The sequence below is a fragment of the Rutilus rutilus genome (assembly GCF_951802725.1).
Source record: "Rutilus rutilus genome assembly, chromosome: 5".
NCBI lineage: Eukaryota > Metazoa > Chordata > Actinopteri > Cypriniformes > Leuciscidae > Rutilus > Rutilus rutilus.
In genome coordinates, this window is record NC_140213.1 from 38,493,776 (window position 1) to 38,519,220 (window position 25,445).

At 37.0% G+C, this 25,445-nt stretch overlaps 2 protein-coding genes across 2 annotated transcripts; one reads left to right on the forward strand and one right to left on the reverse strand.

Annotated features, from left to right (window-relative positions):
* Positions 1-8: 8 nt before the first annotated feature.
* Positions 9-4,829, forward strand: aagab (alpha and gamma adaptin binding protein). The gene is made up of 10 exons (XM_084409316.1): positions 9-231; positions 1,025-1,215; positions 1,298-1,394; positions 1,473-1,562; positions 1,650-1,733; positions 1,961-2,040; positions 2,503-2,593; positions 2,742-2,846; positions 4,124-4,173; positions 4,255-4,829. Exons 1-10 carry the CDS (start codon positions 138-140, stop codon positions 4,330-4,332), a joined length of 960 nt encoding a protein of 319 aa, XP_084265442.1. The 5' UTR covers positions 9-137; the 3' UTR covers positions 4,333-4,829.
* Positions 4,830-4,900: 71 nt separating this feature from the next.
* smad3b (SMAD family member 3b) lies at positions 4,901-25,204 on the reverse strand. The gene is made up of 9 exons (XM_084409315.1): positions 24,769-25,204; positions 13,487-13,680; positions 13,217-13,345; positions 12,315-12,389; positions 12,175-12,225; positions 8,507-8,719; positions 8,282-8,419; positions 7,979-8,123; positions 4,901-7,161 (listed from the first exon to the last, which is right to left on the reverse strand). Exons 1-9 carry the CDS (start codon positions 24,969-24,971, stop codon positions 7,038-7,040), a joined length of 1,272 nt encoding a protein of 423 aa, XP_084265441.1. The 5' UTR covers positions 24,972-25,204; the 3' UTR covers positions 4,901-7,037.
* Between the last annotated feature and the right edge of the window lie 241 nt (positions 25,205-25,445).

Below are 25,445 nucleotides of genomic sequence, written 5' to 3' on the forward strand. Positions count from 1 at the left end.
TCTATTCCACACACGACACGCGCAGACACGGAAGTAAGTTGAGGTTAGAGGTGAAAGGTTTCCTGGAGGAGGTTGACAGCTGTTGCTAACGTGCTAACTTTCATTTGGAGCTGTTTTTTAGTGTCTACACGCATAAAATGGCAGATGATCAAGTAGATGAAGTACCTGCTCTGCCGTCTATCTTAGTCACAAGTTGTGATTCCAGCTTTAAAGAAGAGGAGCTCATTAGACGTGAGTACAAGGGGGAAATGTATCCTAGAGTCGTTAGCCTTGCAGCTATGCTAACGTTAGCTGTCAACAAGAAACATCCATCGTAGTGTCTCTAATTGCAAACGCGATAATAACTATGTGATTATCAATTGCATAAAATGTACTGTGCATTAATGTATTGTGTAACTATAGTATAAAGCGGTATTTTTTGTAGAGATTACCCAACTGTCATCTTACAAATCTACATCTGGCTCTTTGCTCGTTTCATGTAACATGCAGTGTTTCATTAAAGTCAAATTTCTTTCTTTACACGTTTGTCTGTCATATTGGTTTTCTACAAATACCTTGTTCTTAGAGTATTGATACAACGTGATATAACGGGACAATATGTGTGAATAATTTCTGGTATTTGCTAATATTCTTCATACAGTGATACACTACATAATACGTGTGCAATATATAGCATGACACAAACATAATATATGTTCACACTGTGCATGTATGAAATCCTGTAAAATTGGGTGATTAAGGTGTATTCTTGTCAGTGATGTTTATATTATTTAGTCTAATAATAATTATCTATCTATCTATCTATCTATCTATCTATAAGTTAGCGCTTACTTTTAGTACATAAAAAAAAAGTAGTGATTCTTTATATCCAGTGTTTTTTTGTTTTTGTCCAGCAGGCGGCAGTGTTGGGCTTCATTTTTTTTACTTATAGCTTATTTTAGTGGTTGTTTTCACTGCCAGTGTTTTTTAAATTCATGTCAAATACACACTTGGTCAATAACAATTTTGTCTGTATTTATTCCAGAGATACTGGGCTCAGAATCACTGCCACAAGCTGCCAAAATAGAGGAAAGAGTTTCTTGGTTTCCATGGACAATTAACAACAAATACTACACAGCAAATGTCAGTCTATGTGTTGTTTCAAGTAAATTCGACATGAATGCAGAGGTCGCCCGGTCTATGCAAGCATTCATCGTTTATTTTGACAGCAAAACTGTGAGTGATGGACAATTAGACGTATTTGACAATTTCGCCATTTTATGCATGTGCCCATGATTCACCTCTTTGTGTATTTCAGAAAGACGCCCTTAACAATGTCAACTCCTGGTTATCAGTAGTGGAGGAACTGGCTCCAGAAGTGCTGATCCTAGTGTGTGACCATGTGTGTGACAGCGGTGAGTGTGTTTGGTATCTTTCATTGTTCATTACGTTTTTTTTTTTTTGCTAAGTTTGGTGTGAATATACCGTTGCAGGTGTTAGCAGACAGGAAGCCCAGCAATGGTGTCTGGCTCACGCATTTGAATTAGTAGAGCTCAACCCTGAAGATCTACCCGATGAAGATGGTGAGAGAGAAGACATAGTGAAGTCATGATTATGCACAAAAATGCTTTTGTTCACAGTCTTTTTTTTTTACTTTGCGTCTCCCGTAGATGACTTCCCAGAGTCCACAGGAATAAAAAGAATCCTGCAGGCCCTCAATGCCAACGTGTGGTCCAGTGTCGAGATGAAAGATGGTGAGATTGTACTGCCCTAATGCAAAATGTACAATGTCAAGTCACCTTTATTGTTATTGCATTTTATACTATTTATTTTAAAGCAGCTTCACAGTAATAACAGGAAAGTAACAGAATGTATTGCTATAAAGCAGTTCACATTATTCATCTACAGCAAACCATATTCACAGATTCATTCTAAGAGATGTTAATTAACTTGTCTTTTGATCATCATTTATTCCCCTCAGTACATAATCAGGGATTTGGGCTAATGAGCAGCCTGGTGGCCTCTCATCACAACAACCCACGGCCCAGTCAAGAGACACTGGTTAGTCTTTTCTCACTTTCTACTATTTAAAATATGTAGATGAACATTATTCAGCTTTGTCTGGGTATGTTAGAGTCTTAAATGGGATATTTCGCCCAAAAATGAACATGCTGTCATCATTTACTCACCCTCAAGTTGTTTCCTCAGAGTTTCTTTCTTCTGCTGAACACAAAAGAAGATATTATTTTAAAGAATGTCAGTAACCAGACAGTTGATGGACCCCATTGATTTCCATAGTTTTTTTTCTTTTCTTTTTTTCATCCAATTGATGTCAATGGTGTCCATCAACTGTTTGGTTACCAACATTATTCAAAATATCTTCTTTTCAGCAGAAGAAAGAAATTCATACAGGTTTGGAAAAACTTGAGGGTGAGTAAATGATGACAGCATGTTCATTTTTGGGTGAACTATCGCTTTGAGGTCATCTCGTTGTAACAGGCTGTTTTTTCCCCCTGTTATTAGTCCTCTCATTCCCCATCCAACAGTACAGATGAAGGCACTGAGAGCCAGAGAGCAGAGAATAACCAGAATAATGCAGTGGACACAGTAGTTGGTATGTACTTTTTATATTTATAGTCATTTTGGAGGTAAATTAATGGTAAAATACCATAAAAAGTACAAATGGAACAAGCTATTTTTATATATATATTTGAATGTACTTCTGTTCAGTGTTTAATTAACTATTTGCCAATCTGTCACAGATCCCATGATTGACATAGATATCCAAGAGTTGGCTAATCTAACAGCTGGGGATGCAGATGTGGAGAATTTTGAACGACTCTTTACAAAATTGAAAGAGATGAAAGGTTAAAAGGACTTATTTATACACTACTGTTCAAAAGTTTGGGATCAGTAAGATTTTTAAAGAAGTCTTTTATACTCACCAAAGCTGCAATTATTAGCAATATAATACTCCTGTAAATGGTAAAGCTGGCCATTACTCTAGTCTGATTTGCTGCTTAAGAATAATTTTTAAAAATTATTATTATTGTCAATGTTGTAATTTTTTATTCAATTGAATTTGTCCTTGCTAAATAAAAGTATTAATTTCTTTTAAAAAAATAACTTGCTGATCTCAAATTATATATACAGAGTACAGACCCTATACAAAATTAGAATATCATGGAAAAGTTTATTTATTTCCATAATTCCATTCAAAACGTTAAACAACTTAAACCATTTCAAGTATTTAGTTGTTTATTTGTACATAATTTGGGCTTCCAGCTCATAAAAAATTAGAATATTACATGAAATCACACAGTAATTAGTTACACAGTGATACCATGGTCACTGAACCAGGTTTTGGTTCTTTTGGCAGTGTGGGCAGGTGCAAATCCTGCTGGAAAATGAAGGAAGCATGAAGTGCTCTGAAAATGTCCTGGTAGACGGCTGCGTTGACTCTGGATTTAATAAAGCACAGTGGACCAAAGTCCTCTTTTCTGACGAGAGCAAATTTTGCATCTCATTTGGAAACCAAGGTCCCAGAGTCTGGAGGAAGAATGGAGAGGCACACAATCCAAGATGCTTGAAGTCCAGTGTGAAGTTTCCACAGTCTGTGTTGGTCATCGGCTGGTGTTGGTCCACTGTGCTGTCCACTCAACGCAGCCGTTTACCAGGACATTTTCAGAGCACTTCATGCTTCCTTCAGCAGACAAGCTTTATGGAGATGCTGACTTCATTTTCCAGCAGGATTTGCACCTGCCCACACTGCCAAAAGAACCAAAACCTGGTTCAGTGACCATGGTATCACTGTGTAATTACTGTGTGATTTCATGTAATATTCAAATTTTTTGAAATCCTGTTTTCGTGGGTTTTATGAGCTGGAAGCCCAAATTATGTACAAATAAACAACTAAATACTTGAAATCGTTTAAGTTGTGGGCCCTGAATCTATAATCTATGGAAGTTTAACGTTTTGAATGGAATTATGGAAATAAATAAACTTTTCCATGATATTCAAATATATTGGAAAGGGTCTATATATATATATATATATATATATATATATGTATATGTATATGTATGTGTATGTATGTGTGTGTTTTTTTTACAAATAGTATTCACTATTCTTAAATTTCTTTTAGACAAGGCCTCTTCGTTGCCACATGAACAGAGGAAAGTGCATGCAGAGAAGGTAGTATTCTGTAATTAACACTAATGTGAATACTTTTTCAAATCCAAAACTTGAACTAACAGTAGATTTACCCTCAATCAGGTTGCTAAAGCATTCTGGATGGCTATTGGTGGAGACCAGGATGAGATTGAGGGCCTGTCATCAGGGGAGGAGAGTTAATGCCCGAGTTACTCTCAACCAGCTTCCACTGTTGATACTCATCCAACCCTTCGAACCCCATCATCCCAAATCTGCTCAGCCCAGCCCAGCCCTGTCCTGTCCCGCCCGAGAAACCAAGATCCGGCATGAGGAACATGCAACCAGCGAGCAAAAACAGCAACTGAGATTTTCTGCTGTTACTATAATATGAACTTCCAACACCTCAATCAGGCAGTACAGAGTCATTATGGGCTTTTGGCTTTAAACATTGTAATCGCAGAGCCATCGAATGGGTTGCAGGGGGGAAAGATTGTTACGCTCTCTGGCGGTTTCAGTGCAAGCCACATACAAGGATGAAGCCCATGGTTCTGTCAAGAGTTGTAAATCATATGACAGATGAGCTGACAAAAATGGATTGTTTTTAAACTTATTTTTCCTTGATACAAGTCACAATTACGGACTATGCTTGAGCATGTCATTAGCTCTTCATCAATTAAAAGAATCATCTGTCGAATCAATTTAGATGTTCTTTTGTTTTGTTTAGAAATAGATTTAACGTGAAATAAAACAAAGGCAGTGCAAAAACTGATGCTCTTAAAACATTTTATTATTAAAACGTACATAAAAGTCAATTTAACAGTGAATGCAAGAAAAGCGAAGTCTTCGTGAGTGTACGTTACAGAAAAGCAAAGGGGAAATTCAGGGAAAACAAGAATTAAGCACCAGTTTAAGAATATGAATGAATTAACTAGACAAATTATTAGACAAAGAATGTTGTATTTGCTTCCAAATCAAGAGTGCAAAGAAAAGAAACAGGAGACAAGCAATATTCCAGCAATAATGACAAATCTAAATAATATCGCCAGTCCATTGTGTGCTTTGGCCCTGTTAGTCACAGATGAAGAGCCGGCAAGATTCAGAGCAAAAGACACAGCTTAGGGGAATTAAACACAAGCATCAGTTGTTCCATGAGATATCCGTTTGATTTTCAAAATCAAGGCAAAGATTGTCAGGATTTTCACGAGCAATGATTCAGTGCTTATTCCTTGAGAAACGCTTACGGACTGCTGATTTCTGACCACGCATCGAGTTGGATGTTAAATGTCAATACTAACAAATTCAGGGATTAAATAACCTAAAAAGCAAAGTGTACACATAAAAATCTAGCCGTTTACACTATTCTCTTGTGAAATCAATCTTTATGTAAAAATAATAGCTTTCCAAGAGCTGCCAGCAGTACTTGCCCTCCATTTTTTTTCTCTGGAAAAAAAAAAACAAGCCAATTTTTTTTTACCCTCTCAAAAATCACTGTAAAATAATGTAGTATGTAGAGATATGAAATGCTGTTATTTGTTAGATGACTTCATGAGCTCAAAAATCAGTTTAATGGATTGACAGTCCTGAGTCTAAACACATCTCTTTCACACACCAATCATACACAGAAGAGAATCGATGAAAGGACAATGAAATCAAGTGAATGTTTGAAAGAGAAATGTGATGCATCACATTTACCACTGTTTGGCAAATTTTTGCATGCAAAATCCAGTCATTTTGATATGAAATCCACACGATTGGGAATTTACGAAAGATTTCCCTACAGGTTCCAGTTGGTCACATGGATTCGCCCGTGAAAGTGACTTCTGTGTGAGCAGTGCTTCATACATTTACATTTATCAGACGTTTTTATCCCAAGCCTTCCATACAATGGACCATTGAAATCTTGCTAACATTTTTACCCCCAAATTTTGCTTATGTTTTCTTCAAATCCATGTATAATATGACAGTGATGACCTGCAGATCTGAGTGATAAATACTTTACTACACAATCTTAATTACAATACTCTAGGGCAGCGGTAAAAATAAACTTTCGCGATCTCCATTCGGTTTATTATGCAAAAATAACTTTTTACAAAAATGTCTTTGCTGAGCAAAATTCAAATGGTAACCATCAAGTTCAAGAAAGATGGCACTATTAGCATTTGTCGTTGACAAATTTCCAATACTATTTTCTTGTTCGCGGCGTCATTGGGTTGTAAAAACAAGTGCTATTCATAATCGAGGCAAAGTAACTTTATATCATTTTTACGCAGAAGTATAACCTGGTCGACCGTGTGCGTTTGAGACAGACAGCAATCGCAATTACATTGCATTGTCCTGTCCAGTGCAGTGCAATTTACTTGAGCACAACTACACACAAACAACTAGACAAAGACATACTGTAACAATTCACACAAGACCCCTTCACTGAAGGTGGTGGAAACAAAACACTCTTCTCTTGTCTAGTTCTGCACTAAGTCGCCAGAAATGTCTACCACGCAGGACATTTATGATTTTGAGCAATCATATTATGAGCCCATGATTCGAATACCTTAAGATCAAATTAAATGCGTGATACACTTCTTGATAAAAACAAAAAATGACAGAATCATAATTTCATTATCACATTTAAATTCACAATGAGGAAAACGCCTCATTTTAAACTCGTCGCACTGAGGAAATATAATCCGTGTTCCATGAGTGTCATAGTTCAAAGTGCTTCAACTGTACGTGTCCATTTTTGCCCACAGCAAAACACTGGGATCTGTAATTGATAAAGTGAAACTGAGGAGTCCAGCGGGTGTTTTCGGCCCCGTCCTTGATTTTGCGCTGTTTGTTTGCTTGGCATTAAGCAGCAATTGAGGGTGGGTCCTGGATGTCATTAAATGGTTATGGGCTGAGGGTTCGTCCTATGACACGCTTGAGCAGCGGAGGTTTGGAGAGCCCATCTGAGTGAGCACCTTGTCCAGCCATTGCAGGGGGCCGTTGAGATGCAGCTCTATCCAGCAGGGGGTGCTGGTCACCGTCTGCCTCCTGCAGGAAGGAGAATCTGGGTCAGTAATGTGCTTCCAAGCCTGCCAAGCATTTTTAACACACTACAGAGCAGCTCGGAATAGCCGTTTTACATAATCAAGGGCAACCATTAGCTTTTTGTGTGCTACTGTCACAGAAATAAAGTGATTAAATGCCATTTGTGTGTGTGTTTATTTTTTTTATTCAGCATTTACGTGTACAGAGCAATTTTTAAAAAGTGATGCAGATATGAACAGATTCAGAAAATCTCTAAGCCGGTTCTACATTTGCATATGCAAATTACATTTTAATTCATACACACATACACAAAATATAAAATAATATCAAAAACACACCAAAAAAAAAATATTTTAATACATTTTCAAATAGAGTTTATTCCTGTGACTGCAAAGATTTATTTTCAGCATCATTACTCCAGTCTTCAAAGTCACATGATCTTTCAGAAATCATTCTAATATGCAGATTTCTCACTCAAGAAACATTTCCTATTATAAATGTTGAAACTTAATATATAATGTGCTGCTTAATATATTTTGTGGAAACCATGATAACATTTCTTTCAGGATTTTTGGATGAATAGAGAGTTTAGAAGCTTTTAGAGAACAAGCATTTATTTGAAGTAGAAATCTTTTGTAATTAAGGTTAGGTAATATTTAAAATATCTTCACTGTCATTTTGATGAATTTAATGATAAATCAGAATAAAAGCTTTTATTTCTATAAAAAACATATTGACTCCAAACTTTTGAACGGTAGAGTATATATAATTTGTGTGTGTGTGTGTGTGTGTGTGTGTGTGTCTGTGTGTCTGTGTGTACCTGTATTCCGCCCCCCAGCCTTTGACAAAACTCATGCGAATGGTGCACATGCGGGTTAGCTGGTACACGGCCTCGAATCCCTGATTCACTGATTGGGCCAATAGAGCTGCAAATTCCTGATTATTGAAGATCTTCAGATTACAGCCTGAGAGGAAGCAAAAAACACACACAAGTATGTACGCTTGAGTGCTTCTATGAAACATAATGAGGAAGTCTGAAACTAGAACATGCCTGAGTGACTCATAGGATGTATATATACACAGCTGCGCATTCATCCAATCACAGCGTACAGGACTGACTCACCTGGAGGAATCTTACACACTGTGGCGGGGTGCCAGCCATACCGCTGGTTACAGTTGGGACTCTGGACGAAAATAGCACTGTCGCTCAGACACTCGGCAAACACCTCACCGCCGATGTAATACAAACGCACGCCTCGGCCTGGGGAAAGGTCATGAAGTTTATGAGCAAAAGCAAATTTGGTTCATTTCAGAATCTCTAATCCCAGTATTTTTTTAATAAATGTACCGATGTGTCTGCGAGTCAGCTCCACGGCTGCGTTGCGGTTGACGTTGGACAGCAGGCCCAGGCAGAAGCGCTCTGCGTTCGATGGGTCCGTAAAGCCATCCACGGTCAGAGACGGTTGCGAGGCGTGGAAGGTCTCGCCCACGCGCTGGTTCAGCTCGTAGTAGGAAATCGAGCACCAAAATGCGGATTCGCAATATGTTACCGGCTGCAGATCTAAAAAACACAAATATATGGGCATGAGAGAGGATCAGAGAAACAAAACAAGTGCAGAACAAAGTGTGAAACAACAGGAAAGGCACTGGGCTTTGGGTTCAGTGTGTAGTGATCACACTGTTGACAGAATGTGGCCCTTTGAAAACAGCAGGCTGCTCATGTGGAATTGGTTATTTGTTATTTTTATTACAGGGCCCTCCTGGTGTCTCACTGCAGAGGTAGAACAACCCAGCGACAGGATATTATTATTATTACATTATCCTGGGCTGACTGAGAGGACAGAAACAAAGGCTTCTTTTATATGAGGTTTCCTTTTGCACAGCTGAGAGGCAAAGCCTGGGACACAGGGTTCCCTAACTATTATACACAAGACTCCATTCAGGGATGGCTTGACTGTTAGCTTTGTAAATATATCTATATTCATTTTTAAAATTCAATATTTAAATCATTTTTCAATCATTTAAATAACTAGCTATTTATCCTATTTACTGTATCTACATTGATATGTATAGGATATATTACGTTTTTTTTTTAAATTATACTTTTATTCATCAAGGACACATTAAATTGATTAAACGTGACAGTAAAGACATTTATAATAATTCAAAACATTTCTATTCCAAATAAATGCTGGTCTTTTGAACCTTCTATTCATCAAATAATCCTAAAAAAGTATATCGTGGCAAAAAATGTTATTATGGTTTCAATAACAAAAACATTATGCGGCTGTTTTCAACACTGATAATAATGAAAATATTAATAATAATAAATGTTTCTTGAGCAGCAAATCAACACATTTTGAAGGATCATGTCATGTGACACTGAAGTCTGGAGAAACGACTGCTAAAAATTCAGCTTTGACATCACAGGAATAAATTAGCCCACATTTTAAAGTGTACTAAAACACTTGAAAACTGTTATTTTCAATTTGATCAAATTTAGCAATATAACTGTTCTTCCTGAATTTGATTAAATAAATGCAGCTTTAGAGAGCATCAGACTTCTTTCAAAAGCGTATTTTTGAAAGGTAGAATAAATCCTTCAGAAATGTATCTGACTGGCGTCTGAAACCATGACCCTATGCTCATAGGCGTCGATTTTGGGGGGGACGGAGGGGACGCGTACCCCCCAGATTTCGTCATGAGTCATTTTGTACCCACCACTTTTAACTTCCGTCCATATTAATTTGACTTTTGGTTCGATTTTTTTTTACCGTTTTCAGTGGTTGTGAGGAGCAATATGAGAGAGAAATTTGGTAATCATTGTCTGACCCAACAAAAAAACATCATAATATTCATTTTATTTTATTTTCCGTGTTCGCATTTATGAGGGAATAAACAACATGTCAGTTCTCGGTTACGGACGTGAGCGCTCTGAAAGCGGCACTAAAAGACTGCTTTAAAACTTTCACAGAGACCTCAAACAGAACAGCTGCCTTTCTTTAAAGTGAATTTCGTTTTGTATTAATTATATCTTCATTTTAATCAATGTTTCATGAACCAATTGCCTGGATTTAATAAATAAGAAGTAAATATAGCAGAATCACGACATGGAGGTGCCGGCGAGTGAACTGGAGTTCGTCTCATAAATGAACCGAAACTCAGCGTATAATGCACATTCACATTCACAGCGTATTTAGACACATTTAGACGCAGTCATAATCATTACTTTTACCGGTTCTTTGTGGCAAGCTTTATGCGTGCGGTCGTGCGCTTGAGTGCGGCTATATTATGTAAGCTCATTATCCTGTAGGGCAGGCTATATAAGTAATTCAATTAATATAAAGGGTCGATTTGTCCACGAATGACTTAAATGAACAACTAGCCTACTAGTCGACTAGGAAAAAAACTTTTAGTTGGAAGCAGCCCTTATTCCACATATTTTCGAACCAGGCAACAGGACATCTGGGTTGAGCGAGCAACCCTGCGGAATGAACGAGCGGAGCGGAATATTCAGAAATGCGCTCTCCACTCACGAGCTCTGATCGGAACAAACCCGAACCTCACTGTCTGCTGAACTTGCGCAGAAACATCAAAATATAACCAGCTATTTAAAATGGTTTTTAAAACTAAACACTATTTTAGCACAAATTATGAGCTTATTGGCGATTTTAATTTTTTTTTATAATTATTGACAAAATTAGAATATAGTAAAAAAAAAAAAATTTTTTTTGGGTGGGCCTGTTGAAAAGTGGGGCCGTGCCTGAGCTACAGGACATCGTCTTTCAAAACATAACCTGCACGAAAGAGAAAAAAAAATGAATGCGCCCAGCACTTCTGAAAATGCACTTCCGAATGCGTCTCTGTCCCCAGCACATTTCAAACCAAACTGACGCCCATTCCTATTCTAACACCATTACATCACTCTTCTTAATATGACTAGTTATTCAGAGAACCACCTCAACTAGCTGATTTTGAAAATATATGCACAAATCCAATTTTTATATGGCCAAATGATCCAAACCGCTAATGGGTATAAATAATATAATATATATATATAAAAAAAACGTTGTCTCTTTTTTTCATGCCTTGCTATTGTTAACAATTGTAGCCTTGCTAAATGAAGATAGTAGAGGATGCTGGTGATGTCACTCATCTGTTTTACCGGCAGTGACTCGTCCTAGTGTTTTCTCATGGGCTTACTGAAGCAGACTTCCGTTTTCACTAATCACCTCACACAGGACCAGGCAGGCACACCAACGTTATGGAGATAATATGTCAGAGATAATCCAACCAGATTAAACTCCGACTCACAGTGGGGTGGGAGTATTTACAGAAATGACTCTCCGGGGTTCCCATCGCAACAACACTTTAGAAGGAGATGATTGTTTTCATGGAACAAACCAACTACGCATCCAAGGGAAAAGGTGCCCAAAGTAAAAGCCAAAGTTGCCGCCTTTTGCAACAAACAGTGCGTTTTAGATTATGGGTGGCTCGTCCGTTTGGGGAAGTTCCACTCAAAAAGACTACAACTTCAAATTATACGGTTGCGCTGCACATAACACTTATCCATCAGTATGACTGAATATCAATCACTTTTAATGAACATTTTTGATTAATGCAATGTATTTTACATAATAAAGAGATACTGTATATTACTACAGTGCTATTTAACACGTCCATAATAGTGCTGCGTAAATAATCGGGGGTTATTCATGGTCTGTTGTAGAATTTTGTTAATGCTTTTACACTTTTAAATGTATTTTTAATGTTCGCTGACTGTTTACAGTTTAACGGAAGTTACACCTATAAAAAAGCATCATGGGGCGTAGGAAAAAGGTGGATAAGATGGCTTCTACAAGATTTGTTTCAAGTTTCAAGTATAATTCCTAAACTAATTTTATTAATTTGACAACTTTACTATTACTATTTTCCACATGTTAGAATAATAGTAAAGAAGGAGTAGATGTACAAACGTTTGGTCATCTATATGACTCTGACTATCTGGGATCTTACCTAGGTTGCTGTTTGCAGGAGAGACAGGGTTGGGTGAAAGATTTGGGGAACCTGAAAAATAGAATTAGAAAATTATAAACAAATATATTCAGCTCTGGTATCTAATAGCAACTGCTTGTTTGTGATCCCAGGGCTCTAACCTGTGTCCATGCTGTGGTTCATTTGGTGGTCACTGGTTTCCCCATCCTCACTTAGGTAGCCTGGAGGAGGGGTCTCTGAAGCATAAATCAGACACAGTGTTATTAAGCACCACACATACGCCAAATATACAATACAAGGCATAATTTGGTCTCCCTGCAGAGCACATATTTAAAGATTCAACAGTTAGTGGTGTGTTGACCATTTATTTACAGCCTTAAATGGTTAGATATTTCTGTCATTAATTACTCACCCTCATGATGATCCGAAGATGAACGAAGGTCTTACAGATTTGGAATGACATGAGGGTGAGTAATTAATGACAGAAATGTAATTTTTGGGTGAACTATCCCTTTAATTATGAATCGACATTGTCGATTGTCATGGTACCAGAGGCTGAAACTGTATCAAAGCCAAAATCGTGTGGATCCAACAATACTAGTTGCAGAATTAAAATATGAAAGGGTGAAAGCTCTCTTTGTAGCATGAGCTTGGCTTTATGAAGAACTTTACTCAAATGCCACAATGAAAATGTGTCCTATAGTGAGAAGGTTTGCCTGGAAAAAATATATATTTTCCTCAAGTCATGTGAAACACTTTACACCAATAGTCTTGAGCCTCAATATGATGTTACCAGTCATGAGATCAGAACTTTGATCTCTCCTTGTCTTATTCTCTTTTACTAACTTCATTAAGACGCCAGACTAAACGCTTTGATTTAGACAAAACAGCTTAAACGAACAGAGACACGACAAAATCAACTCAAACAGATGTGGCTATGGACCAGCGTGTGTGTGTGTGTGTGTGTTAGAGTGAGTAATGCCTGTTGTGTAGTCCTGAGGGCATGTCTGGGTGAAAGTTAATGTGTGATTTTTAGAGAGAAAACAGAAAACATGTTTGTCACCCGGTATATAGTTGCTCGGAGGCTCAATGCCCGCTGGGAATATGGTGTTCTCAGGGATGGAGTAATCATCCAGCGGAGGGAAATCTGTGGGGATCTCAGCATGCCGAGGAACCAGGACCGGAGGCAAAACTGCACACACACACACACAAAAAAAAAAAAAAAAAAAAAAAAAGGAATTATTCCCAATAAATAACTCAACGTAGTTTCATATGAAAAACTGATTATGAAAGTGACCAGTCATTCAATGACTGAAACACCTTCGGGACTTACCTGGTGTCTCCACACGTTGGTAATGGTAAGGGTTCACACACACCTCGTCCTTCTTCATGTGGAAAGCAAACTCGCACAAGTCTACGGCACGCAGTTCATGGTGGGACTGCAGGTCAGGCCAACGCCACAGCCGGCAGTAGATCACATGGGGGAGGCCTTTTCTGTGAGAGACCTGTAGACGGCCATCCAGAGACCTGCACATACAGTTCAGGAGACAATTAAACACCAGTCTCATGAAAGTTAACACAATAATCATTCATCATCTTAATACTGACAGAACGCTAAACATTCAACATGACTAAAAAAACAATGACTCTTATGAGCTGTTTTTTTATTATTATTATTGGACATAAAGACACATATTACTAGTTTGAATTCATTTAATGAGTAACTTGCTCACTGAATTACTAAATTGAAGTTTTTCAGTGAGTAATTTATTAATGTCCAATTCAAACTAAGAACTGTGCAAGTAACCATCCTGTTTTACTTGCAGCCCATGAGATCTAAATCAGTGTAATTATGAACAGTTTATAAAAAGTAAATATTCTGAACAGAGTTTTGTTGTAATAAATAGTATTCTAGTTAAAAGGGAATACTTAGAAATATGTACATGAGTCAAAATCTGCTAAGGGGTAATAATGGAACAACAGTTTTAAAAAGTGATTTTTCACTATTATTTACAACAGGATTTGCATTTTCAAGGGTTTAAATAAAATATATTTGTTAAGAGGCATTAAAACATAAAAACCCTTTCTTGGTATAAAATGAACTTGATTTTCAAAGGTCAATGAATTTGAAACAGCTGAATGTAACATTTTTGACAAGCCAAACATGTCAGTCTCGGAGCAACATGGAATTTATTTAAGCCACAAAATAAACCTCATTCCCTAAAATAAGTCAAATGAACTATGCAAAATGCATTTGAAAGTTTCCAGCACGTTTTATAATTACCCATGTTATAATGAACTTATCTCACCCCTCATGCACATTATCATGTCCGTCAAAAACTTTGGCTGGCTATTGGTTGGAATACTAGAACTAAAAGCATTGACATAACACACTAATGGCCATCAGTCACTTCACTGAATACTTGCCGGCTAAGAAATAAATAATCATTACCTTACGATCCATCCGTTTTCAAATCCACATCATTTAAATATCACAACATCGATGTCTGTCAAAAAATAACGTGCACAATTCGAGGTATTTACTGTACGAGAAGCATGAGGTGCAGGGAGTACACGCATTTCCTGAAAAACCCACACTACCAGATGTTTTGACTACATCATCGCTTTCCGTGAAGAGGGAGAAAATTATATTAAAATGATGTCTGTCCTAGACGATAACGTACGTAATACACGCGAGTATACATTTTTTCTATACTTGATGAAACTGAATTGGAATGATCAGGGAACTGAGTGAAATACTTCACACTGCATGCTAAAGAGAATAAACACCAATCCAAGTTAGCGAACATCATTCAACGTGTTGGTTTCACAAATTCAAAGCGATGGAATCATTAATGAAATTATTCAGTGGAACAGAATTTAAAAACATATTAATTAAATTCCTTATGATTACCATCCCTATAGTAGTTGAAAATAAACAATGACAAAACTATTAACATTAATTCACTGGTTTTCTATTCACAGTCTATTTGGATTACAAAACATTGTTATATAATATAAATATTATATATTTTAGTGGTGCAAGGGATCACAAAACTGACGGTTCAGATCATATTACGTTTTTTGAGTCATGGATCGGATCATTTTTTTCGGATCGGGGGGCAAATGTAACTTTACTGCCTAACTAATAAAGTTCAAACATTACAAAGACAACTGAACAATCAGAAATAATAAGAACACACTAATTACAAGCATAGATAAATACAATAAAACAAAGTTACAAATAAAGTAAAGTCTAACAGTAGTATTCTGGTACAGAACTGCAATAAGTGTAAAATAATTTAGTGTTCACAGGTCACTGTATAATTTAAATATAGATTCATCTTTGTTAAATCTTTTGTTGTTTGATTAACAGTGACAACAGGTATTTATAGGCTGCTGTCACTTTAAGAACTAATATACGGATCCAATATTATGATACACATCCTTTTTCTTTCTCCGCTGTTTACGTTCGACACATCCGACTGCATTTACTAGAACACTTGCTGAGATGGGTATTTTGACAATTTTGTGTGTGTTTATTTAAGTGCAAGGTACGGTGACCGAGAGAGCTCAATGTGCTGCAACTGAAGAAAACAATGCAAATAGAAAAAACACCAGCAAATTAAGAAAACATATTCATCAGTACATGTACAGTATCAACACATGTGCTACAAAAGTTCACAACTCAACCAAATACAGAAACGCGCTGCAAATAGCACAGACCGCAACAAAAATGTTTCAAGGGGACCCCAACAAGTGACGAACCTGGCTGGGACCGCTTATTTTTCAATGTCTACTCGTCAGTGGTGTGGTCAATGACCTGAAAGCTACGTTTTTTGTTTATCTTAACATCCTGATCGTATATGAGTTGTGAGTATTTGCAGCGCATTTCTGGAGTTGGGTGCGTTGAGTGAATAATTGCAGCGTGTTTCTGTATTTGTGTGCGTTGTGAGTATTTGCGGTGCGTTTCTGTATTTGGATGCATTGTGAGTATTTGCAGTGTGTTTCTGTATTTGGGTGCATTGTGAGTATTTGCGGTGCGTTTCTATATTTGGATGCATTGTGAGTATTTGCAGCGCGTTTCTGTATTTGGATGCATTGTGAGTATTTGCAGCGCGTTTCTATATCTGTGTGCGTTGTGAGTATTTGCCGCGCGTTTCTGTATTTAAGTGCATTGTGAGTATTTGCCGCACATTTCTGTATTTAGGTGCATTGTGAGTATTTGCAGCGCTTTTCTTTATTTGGGTGCATTGTGAGTATTTGCAGCGCGTTTCTGTATTTGGGTGTGTTGTGTGAATATTTGTAGCGCGTTTCTGTATTCCGGTGCGTTGTGAGTATTTGCAGCACATGTGTTGTCAAACTGATGAAGCTGTTTTCTTTATTTGCAGCGCATTGAGCTCTCTCGGCCACCGAAGCAAGGAGACGCGAAAGAGGAATCAATTAATTTTTCGCGCATCTAAAACGCACCTCTCTGTGTGAGCGCACTTTGAGAGTGTGCGGATAGCATTCTCTTTCGCCTCTTCTTGCGCTTGAAAGGTTTAAAATTGCCTGAATGTGTAAATTGGTCAGACAAAACACGTGCAAATGATACATTTTCACTGATGTGTGCCGAACCGTGGGGCCAGATCCGTGGGATCAACTGCGATCTGCTGCACCCCTAGTATATAACTGCAGAAAACAATTCAGTTAAAATGTTATAACCTCACTGTTTCTAAAACATAATGTGCTTCATTGCACAATGAACAACATAATTAAAGTGAAAGCCCTATAAATCTTGCCCTGTGAGTCTTTTAATAGCCTTGCAACGGGTCATTCATTTTTTCGCAGAAGTCAGGATATTCAAATGGTGCAAGAGACCCTTTTAGTGGAAAGTGAATCAGGCCTTATTTTCATATAGAGGGGAGAGGTCACCGGCTGTGAAAAGAGAAAGCCGCAGAAAAAGCATGAATCATCCTCATGCGATTGTGGTCTATGCATGCACAATGGCAGCCATTGCTAATGAATTTCATCCCAATAATGCATTTTCACCCTACATCGGGATTATCCTAATTCTTTAAAAAGCTCAGAGGACTGACAGAAGATGAACAGGGAAAGCGAGCGAGTGAATTTAGGGAAGTATCTAGCTTGAGTTCAGAAGGAGGGGAAAGACAGCGTGGCAGAGCAGACACTGAGACGAGTGTCGGCACACTTTTCCAATGTAATGTTTACCTATTCATTCAGCTATGCACCAGCAGTGTGAATGCCAGCATTCTGCACTAGAAATGTCTGTATTTGCCAGACAGAGGAAAAATATCAACCCCAGAATTTAATGTGCTGTCTATCATCTTTTACGTAATATGTTTGTGAATTTAGCTTTAACCCAATAGCACTTAAAAGTAGTGGTTGACTGAGTTTTATAATGGTGGAAGACTATAAATAGAGAACATGAAATGACTGACACTCTACAGAATTACCTGAATAAACCACTTTTTTACATCAATTTGTTATTTTTGCTTATAGAACAAATGTAAAAATATGTATTTAAGACAAAAAATATGAATTCTGAAACTCTGAAAATATGAATTCAGTTTAAAATTTCTAAATTACAATATTGTGCACCGCATTTAATTGGTCGTCCAATTAAAATATTTAAATCTTTAATGCTAAAAGATGGATTTAAAGGGATGTTTAGCCAAATTTTTTAAATACTTTCATTATTTAGTCACTCTTATGTCATTCCAAAATGGAATGCTGTATTTTTTTTTGTCCATGGAGCACAAAAGGAGAAAAATTGAAAAATCTTCACACACATGTTTTTTTCCATACAACAAAAGCTCATAGGTGACCACATCTATCAAGCTCTAGGAATTACAACAAATACTATGCACGACCATCACAAGTCCTCAGAAGCAATATGCTGTTTTTGTGTAAAATTTCACTGTCACTGCAAATCTTGCCCTCAACTATAGCTTTAAAATATGGAGCCTTTCAATGGATTGCATCAGGTTGGATGCCAATTACATCATTTAACCATAGTGGAGTTGAGAACTAGAGAAGGGAAGATTTTAAATAAGGATATCTGGATCCTGACTGTCACTATGAAGCTGCCTGATTATTTTCAAAAATGATCTTTTTATGTATAAAAGGGAAAAATAACAACACGACTGTTTGGGTGAACTATTCCTTTAATATTGCTCTTTAAACATCTACACCATTTAAAGAAATAAGTCAGCCGACTGCATATGCCTTGTATGCAACATCAGACAAGGCACAACAAGCTGTTGACCAGACCCTCTGTGAGTTTGCAACCTGACAAAGAGAAGACAGATTATCATGTTGTCTGACTCAGTCAATGGAGACAAAGCAAAGTCCTGGAGTCTCCCACAGTCACAACCACAGCTCAGCTGAAAACAGACACACAATTTCCATTCCTTCTGTTCAAGTTAAACTGACCTCCAGACTGACCTGAAAGTCACACACAGCAGAACTCATTCACCCTTCTGTCAAAGCCAAGAGCAGGCGTCTTTCTGTGCCACCCCCTCCAGTACACACACTGCCTCTCTAAAATCAACACTGGAGTCATACACGACAACAACATGACTAAAACCAGATATCAACATGGTAAATAAATTGGGTGTTTAAAAAAAAAAAAAAAAGGGAACCGGAGAGAGTTGAGGAGGGAAGACGGGGAGTGTGTGGCTCACCAGTAACCTCAGAGCTTCCTCTTCGAGCAGCGGTGTTTGTTGTCCCACATAGGCCTACCTCACACAAATTCACATCTGTGGAGTCACACTATCCATTAGTCATCATCATTGCCCCTAACCTGACCTCAACTCTAACCAGTTTTGCCACTGAATCTTAATGCTGTTGACATTAAGGAAAGTGTTTCATAACTGTCATGCTAAATTATCTGAAAGTGAAATATCTGAAATTACACTAATAATTTCACTTACAATTGCATTGTTGTTGTCAGTTCACACTTAGGGTTAGCAATTTCTATCCCTATCCCATAGTATTAGGGATGCACAGAAATTTCAGGCGTTGAAAATTATCGGCCAAAAACGGCATTTTGGGTTTTTGCGCCGAAAGGGAAATACATATATATTTAACATATATTTATTTATATATATATATAGGCCTATATATATATATATATATATATATATATAAACATCTATATTTATATAATTTTCATTTCGGTGCATCCCTACTTAGTATAAAACTTCAAAGCTTGTCCATATCATTTGTGCTATGAAAATGAGAAAAATCCAAACTTATAATAAAAATATTACGAACAGATAGAACGATAAATAGACTGACATACTACAATGATAGATTAGAATGATAGATAGATAGATAGATAGATAGATAGATAGATAGATAGATAGATAGATAGATAGATAGATAGATAGATAGTCCAGTGAGTTTGTTTCAGAAAGTCATGAATTACAGACTATAGACAAACTCAGACAATATTAAAAGACATTTTCAGCAGTTAACATGTCTCACTTTGGTTAGTGGCTCTCAGAATATCTGTGCACTATTTGAATAAGCGAGTGGAGCAGGAAGTAGCGTAACCTCAGAGAAGCCTATGAGCAGGTGATGATTTCCTGCTCTTGATCTGTTGCACACATGTGCAGTCTTCCCTTTGCCACCCAGCTGGCCACTATTGTGTAGGGACTAGTGTTGTCACCATACCAAAATTATTGTTTCGATACCGATACCAAGTCAAGAATTACGATTTCGATACTTTTTCGATACTTTTTTCCTGAGAAATGAGAAACACTCTCAAATATCATTGCTGTGCTTTATTTTAAAACCGGGACAACATTCTAATCATATAACACACTAATAAATGAACATATGAACAGCAGATTAAACATTTGAACAAAATATGAAATATCAAAATATACAAAATAAATTAGAATAATGACATTCAAGGTAAAAAATAAAATAAAAATGATCTCAGTTATCATAAGAAACATAAGAGTTACCGGTAAAAACTTTATCTTGATTCTGAACTTTGAATAAAAATATTCGATTATATTAAACAATGTTTAATATTGGTAACATATGATAAGCCTCATTGGTGATATATTTGACATATGGGGAGAGAGTTGTGGAAGGCCTATACTTCGTTATACATAAATATATAGCAGCAAAGACAACGTCGGCAGTGTTGACGGCAAAATAGGCTACAGAATATTTCGTTCTGTATTGAGAGGTACAGTATTTGAAAATCGATAATTGTTTTTTTTTAATTACATTTATATCTGCATTTATGTCAAAACCTAGACTTTCAAACATCAAAATGTCATTTATTAATATGTATTCGTGTCAAAATGACATAGAAACATCTTTTCCTATTCTATTTTGCCTGGAAACGCTTCCAACACGCTTGCGTGTCGCGTGAAAAATAGGCGTCGGATCTATTTCTAGCTTGCGCATGTGTCACGCAGGCAGTGTGCTAGCTCTTAACATGGGAGCTGAAATAAAAACGGACAAACCACGCAGCCAGTATGTCGCCGGCCTTACACATCTGGAACGCGATCATTCTTAGAAGTATCGATACTAATAAAATTTAGGAATCGTGACGTTTTTAATTTCCGAGAATCAGGATACTTTTGAAGTATCGGTGCATCGTGCAACACTAGTAGGGACTAGGGAGCATCAGGACCTCACAGATTGTATGTCACTATTGTTGAGTGTATTAAAACCAGCCTAACACCAACCTTTCACACTCAACCACAATCCAGAACAACCCACGCCCTCCACAGACCTTACACTGCATTCTTGATCTCTGAATAACCATGCCACATAGTGTGTTAAATAAACACACTCTCAGCTGTGTTTAAAGTACAGAGAAAGTCTGTCTGAGTTTGAGTGTGACACATCCAGGTGAATGTTTTGAATGGTGTTTTGTGGGTATTGGCTTACTATTTACAGGAGATGTCAAAAAAATAAATACCATGAGAGATGACACAGTAGTTTGGAGGTTTGCTTGACAGAGAAGAGATGCAACAGAGAAGCATACACAGTAATTTCCTGTGTAAGCGCTCCTTTAAAAGGGGCAGGATGTATGTGGTCAAACTGTAGAGTGCCAAAATTTAACAACACAGGCGCTCATGTCAGGCACAGCACTCAAACTTCACAATCCTCCTGACACACTTTTTTTAAAGTAGCTCAAGACACTGACAATGCACATGCTGCATAAGTGACAATTTACCAGAGTAGATCACAAATACTACATGTCAAGTCCTAAAGTTCAAGAGAGGTACAACAATAATGAAATTGAATATATTTCTGCATCTATCACGGTGAAATTAACACCTGCCACTAGCCAAATGCAGGTAATTTTTGCACAGGTGACTTGCAAGACCTGTACGTTTTCAAGTTCTGGGGTCTCAAGACTTTTGTCGTAATTGAGGTTCACTGACTTGGCATTTTTTTGGCATTGTTTAATTCCAAATGTTGTGGCTAATATTTGTTTAAAAAATTGTTGTTGTATTAAAAAAATACAACATGGGTGTAAATGGAAAGTTAAAAGATCCCAAAAGACACTGGAGTTCACTTTCAATGCCAGCGACAACGTAAATGCGTAGAAAACCGTTAACTCTTTCCCCGCCATTGACAACATTTTTCGTCATTTATGCCGCAACACTTCTCCACCATTGACGGGATTTTCCAGCAATCCATGTTTTCACTGTTACACGGTAGAAGGCGATATTAAGCATCTTCTGAAGAAATACAGAATCTCCGGATCAAAAGAAGCAGCAGAAACAAGTGATAAAAGCATTGCTTATGCACATGTAATACATGATCAAATATTAAACAGCATCAAAACTGCCTAACACATGAAGAGGTACAGGATTGTGAAGCTTCGGGGGTGTTGATGGATTTGATATACTCGATCTTTGTCCAGACACACAGTAGTCTTTGAAAAAAAAATTGTTTTTTTATTCAAAATGTTACTTTTTTTATGTGTTAATAAAATGTCTGTTTAAGTGTTAATAAAAATAAAATTAAGCTAGAACAAACTCTAATTTGATCGGACAAAAATGTGTGCAGTGAAAAATAATAATATTAATATTGACATATTGGTGAGAATCAATATTTGTACACTAGAAGACATCAAACAGATTAACTAAAAGCCTCAAAGCCTTTAAGGGGCAGTGCTGATATGATTCCTTTGCCAAGCTAGAATGGAGGGATGCCTGAGGAAACCAGAAGCCAAATGAGAAGAAGATGAACAAGAACATATCCCAGTGGGATGCAAGCACAACGAAACGATTATTCCAGCTGATCTGCCATAATCTGTGATCTATAAATATGGAAAACAAGTAGAAGATGAGATAAGATACGAATCGATACAGATTTCTCTGCTCTTATCGACACAGATGGTAAGGTATGCACTTACATGCTCAAATATGTAACCCCAGGCTCAAATGCCGCGTGCTGATATCACCTCTATTTATTAACTCCATGTTAGTCACCAGGGGAATCCCACTGAGATGTCTTGACCTGATTCTCAACCATTTATGTTTACACAGACCTCTATTGGCTTCCAATGAATATGAAAACAAGATAACCAAGAAAAAAACTATTATTGTATTGTATTGCGCTTTCAATTGCAGTGGTGTACTTACGTTCCTCCCTAAATATTATATGTGAGCGTGTACGTGTACGTGTATTTTTTTTATTCTTTTGTATTATTATTATTATTTATTTTGTAAATAAATTATTATCTATTTATTTATCTGTATTTCAGTTGAATTAAGCTATATTTAATTATGGTATATTAATTATATTTAAAATAAAGGACAGATCAATAAATACATGATGTGTCCTAAGTCAATGCGTAGGCTAATCATTTTTAACCATGTTCTCAGAATTGACCAAAATAACAGTGATTATCAATTTTCCTAAATCAAGCAGCCCTATTTATTATAGCCTATATATATTATATATACGAGGCTGAGGATGTGGAAGTCTAGTTCTCTAACCTGGGATAAACATTTAGTAAAAAGCTATTAGTAAGCCATTTGTAGGTTGATTTCCCAAAAAACTGCGGTTTACAGATGTTAATCAAAGAATACCTACCAGTGGAGACAACAACTTTGACTCAACCAATGGCACGAGTTTGGGGCGGGACTATCTGTTTGCCTGACCAATGGCATACAGAGGGAGTGATAGGAGAAACATGTTTGATAATAATTTTTTTATCAAAGTAAATGATACATTAAAAGCCACCTATGTGAAGCTTTTTTTTTTTTTTTTTTGAAATTAGCAACTTTATTTAGCTATTAATGGATCTAAATTATTGAATAAAAATGACATGTAGGCCTACTCTCCATATAAAACTTCATATTATCAAGTAAAAATATGCATATCGCTGTTCTCAACAGCCACAAAGGCTTTGCATTTTCATCTGTAGGGATACTAATTCTCCAAATCCTTTTACCCATGACAAAATGTCCTGAGTACAATTGGATAGAACTACCACAGTGGTTATGATATAACAAGATTTACACTCCTCCATCACCACCATCTAGGGCACAGAGCACTGTACACTGATTTACTGCCAAATTTAATAACACTATCAAGGCAGAGGACGATGTACTTTAGAGTAACACTAAAATACACAAAACAATAGGTAATTAAAATCACCAAATAACATTCAAATTACATAAAGGACCATCACATCGTTGCAGTTATTTGTTTTAATAGTCTTTAATCTCACCACTGGCTAAATAGGCTATTCTCTGAATAACGTTACTTCAATATTACCGCTAATTCTTTATGGTTTGATCTGTAAACAGTAAATGAATACGAGCTCTCAAAAATAATATTTGTAAAAAAAGCCTCAGTCTGGCCCAGATATCACAGACTGTTATATAACAGCTTAGCTTGGCACACAGAGGTGTTTGGCATTTTATTTACTAGTACGAGCCTGAACATTTAACTTTATCGCAGCCGCTTAAACTGTCTGTCTGTTATTATAGATGGGTGAAGTTTATGGTCATCCATATAAGCTTTCAAAACCAACTCAACGGTTAAACGTAACGAATATTTCACCAGAGTCATCAATTCTGGCTAGCTAACAAGTGCTTGTATGAATGCTAGCAAACTGAAACTGGTAGGCTAAATAAGAGAACGTAATATATTAACCAAAAACACTTTTTCTTTTCTCGATACTGTGTCAAACATGATATGACACTGAAAAGCAACAATGCAAAGCAATAATGGCTTTAGCAAGCTAGCCAACTAACGGCGCGCTCACTTCAGTGTAATTAAAATGAACGTTAGATGGTTTAACTGACAAATGAAACGTCATAAACGGATGACTTCATGACTAACGTACTCAACGCATTAACAATTTAAGCAGTGTTAGAAAAGCCTGTTAAAAGGAGAATATCCGCTGGCTTTCACTGGTTAGCAGCATTAGCCGCACAGTTTTTGGTTGTATGCAACGTTATATGTAACGTTACAGTATCTGGGGGGGACACACTAGCGAGCTGTCTACCTAGAGACCCTTTTTGGGAATTTACTTTCGAAACGTTCAGAATGGCAGAATGTCTACCATCTAGGTAGGCAGCAGCTCACTATGTTTTAAACACAGCCTACAGTGTGTACCTCGGTATAGTGATGCATTTGGTGTTGATATTCTGGGTGGTGATGGCCTTCTCCAACTCCTCCAGCTGTCCTGTCTTCTTCAACTTCTTCACCAGACTCTTCACTGCCTTCTCACACCATTTCTCCTCCTGTCCGTTCTGCTCGCCCTTCTTCCAGCCCAGAAGTCTCTTTACAATCGGTGGCGTGAAAGGCAGTATAGACATCTTTAGTAAATCAACAACAGCTCTAAATATATTCCTTTTCTGGGGACAGCAAGTCTCTATGCTTTTAAAGACGTGGCGTCGATGGACCTGTTAAATGGCCAGATCAAAAAGAACAGAAAGGTTTGTTTATGCCCATTAGAGTCACTTTGCCGGATTATGAGAGACGTTCAGCCCCTCATGTCTGTGGAAAGTGAACAGCACACACATGAATCCGGCGAGACGCAGCGCTGTCTGGACCCGCCCCTCCTCCTCCTCTTTACTTTAGAGCTTTAGACTTTAGAGATTTTAAAAATAAAAACATTAATATCCTATGTGTTTAACATTCATTCATTCGTTCATTAGGAAAAATAAGATATAATACATTATTGTGTAAAAATTATTTCTATATTATATTACATTATAGTATTTTAGTCAGTATTAACATATTAAAAGTATTTGCACATTATATAGGCTAATTGTCTTCTAGAAATCTAG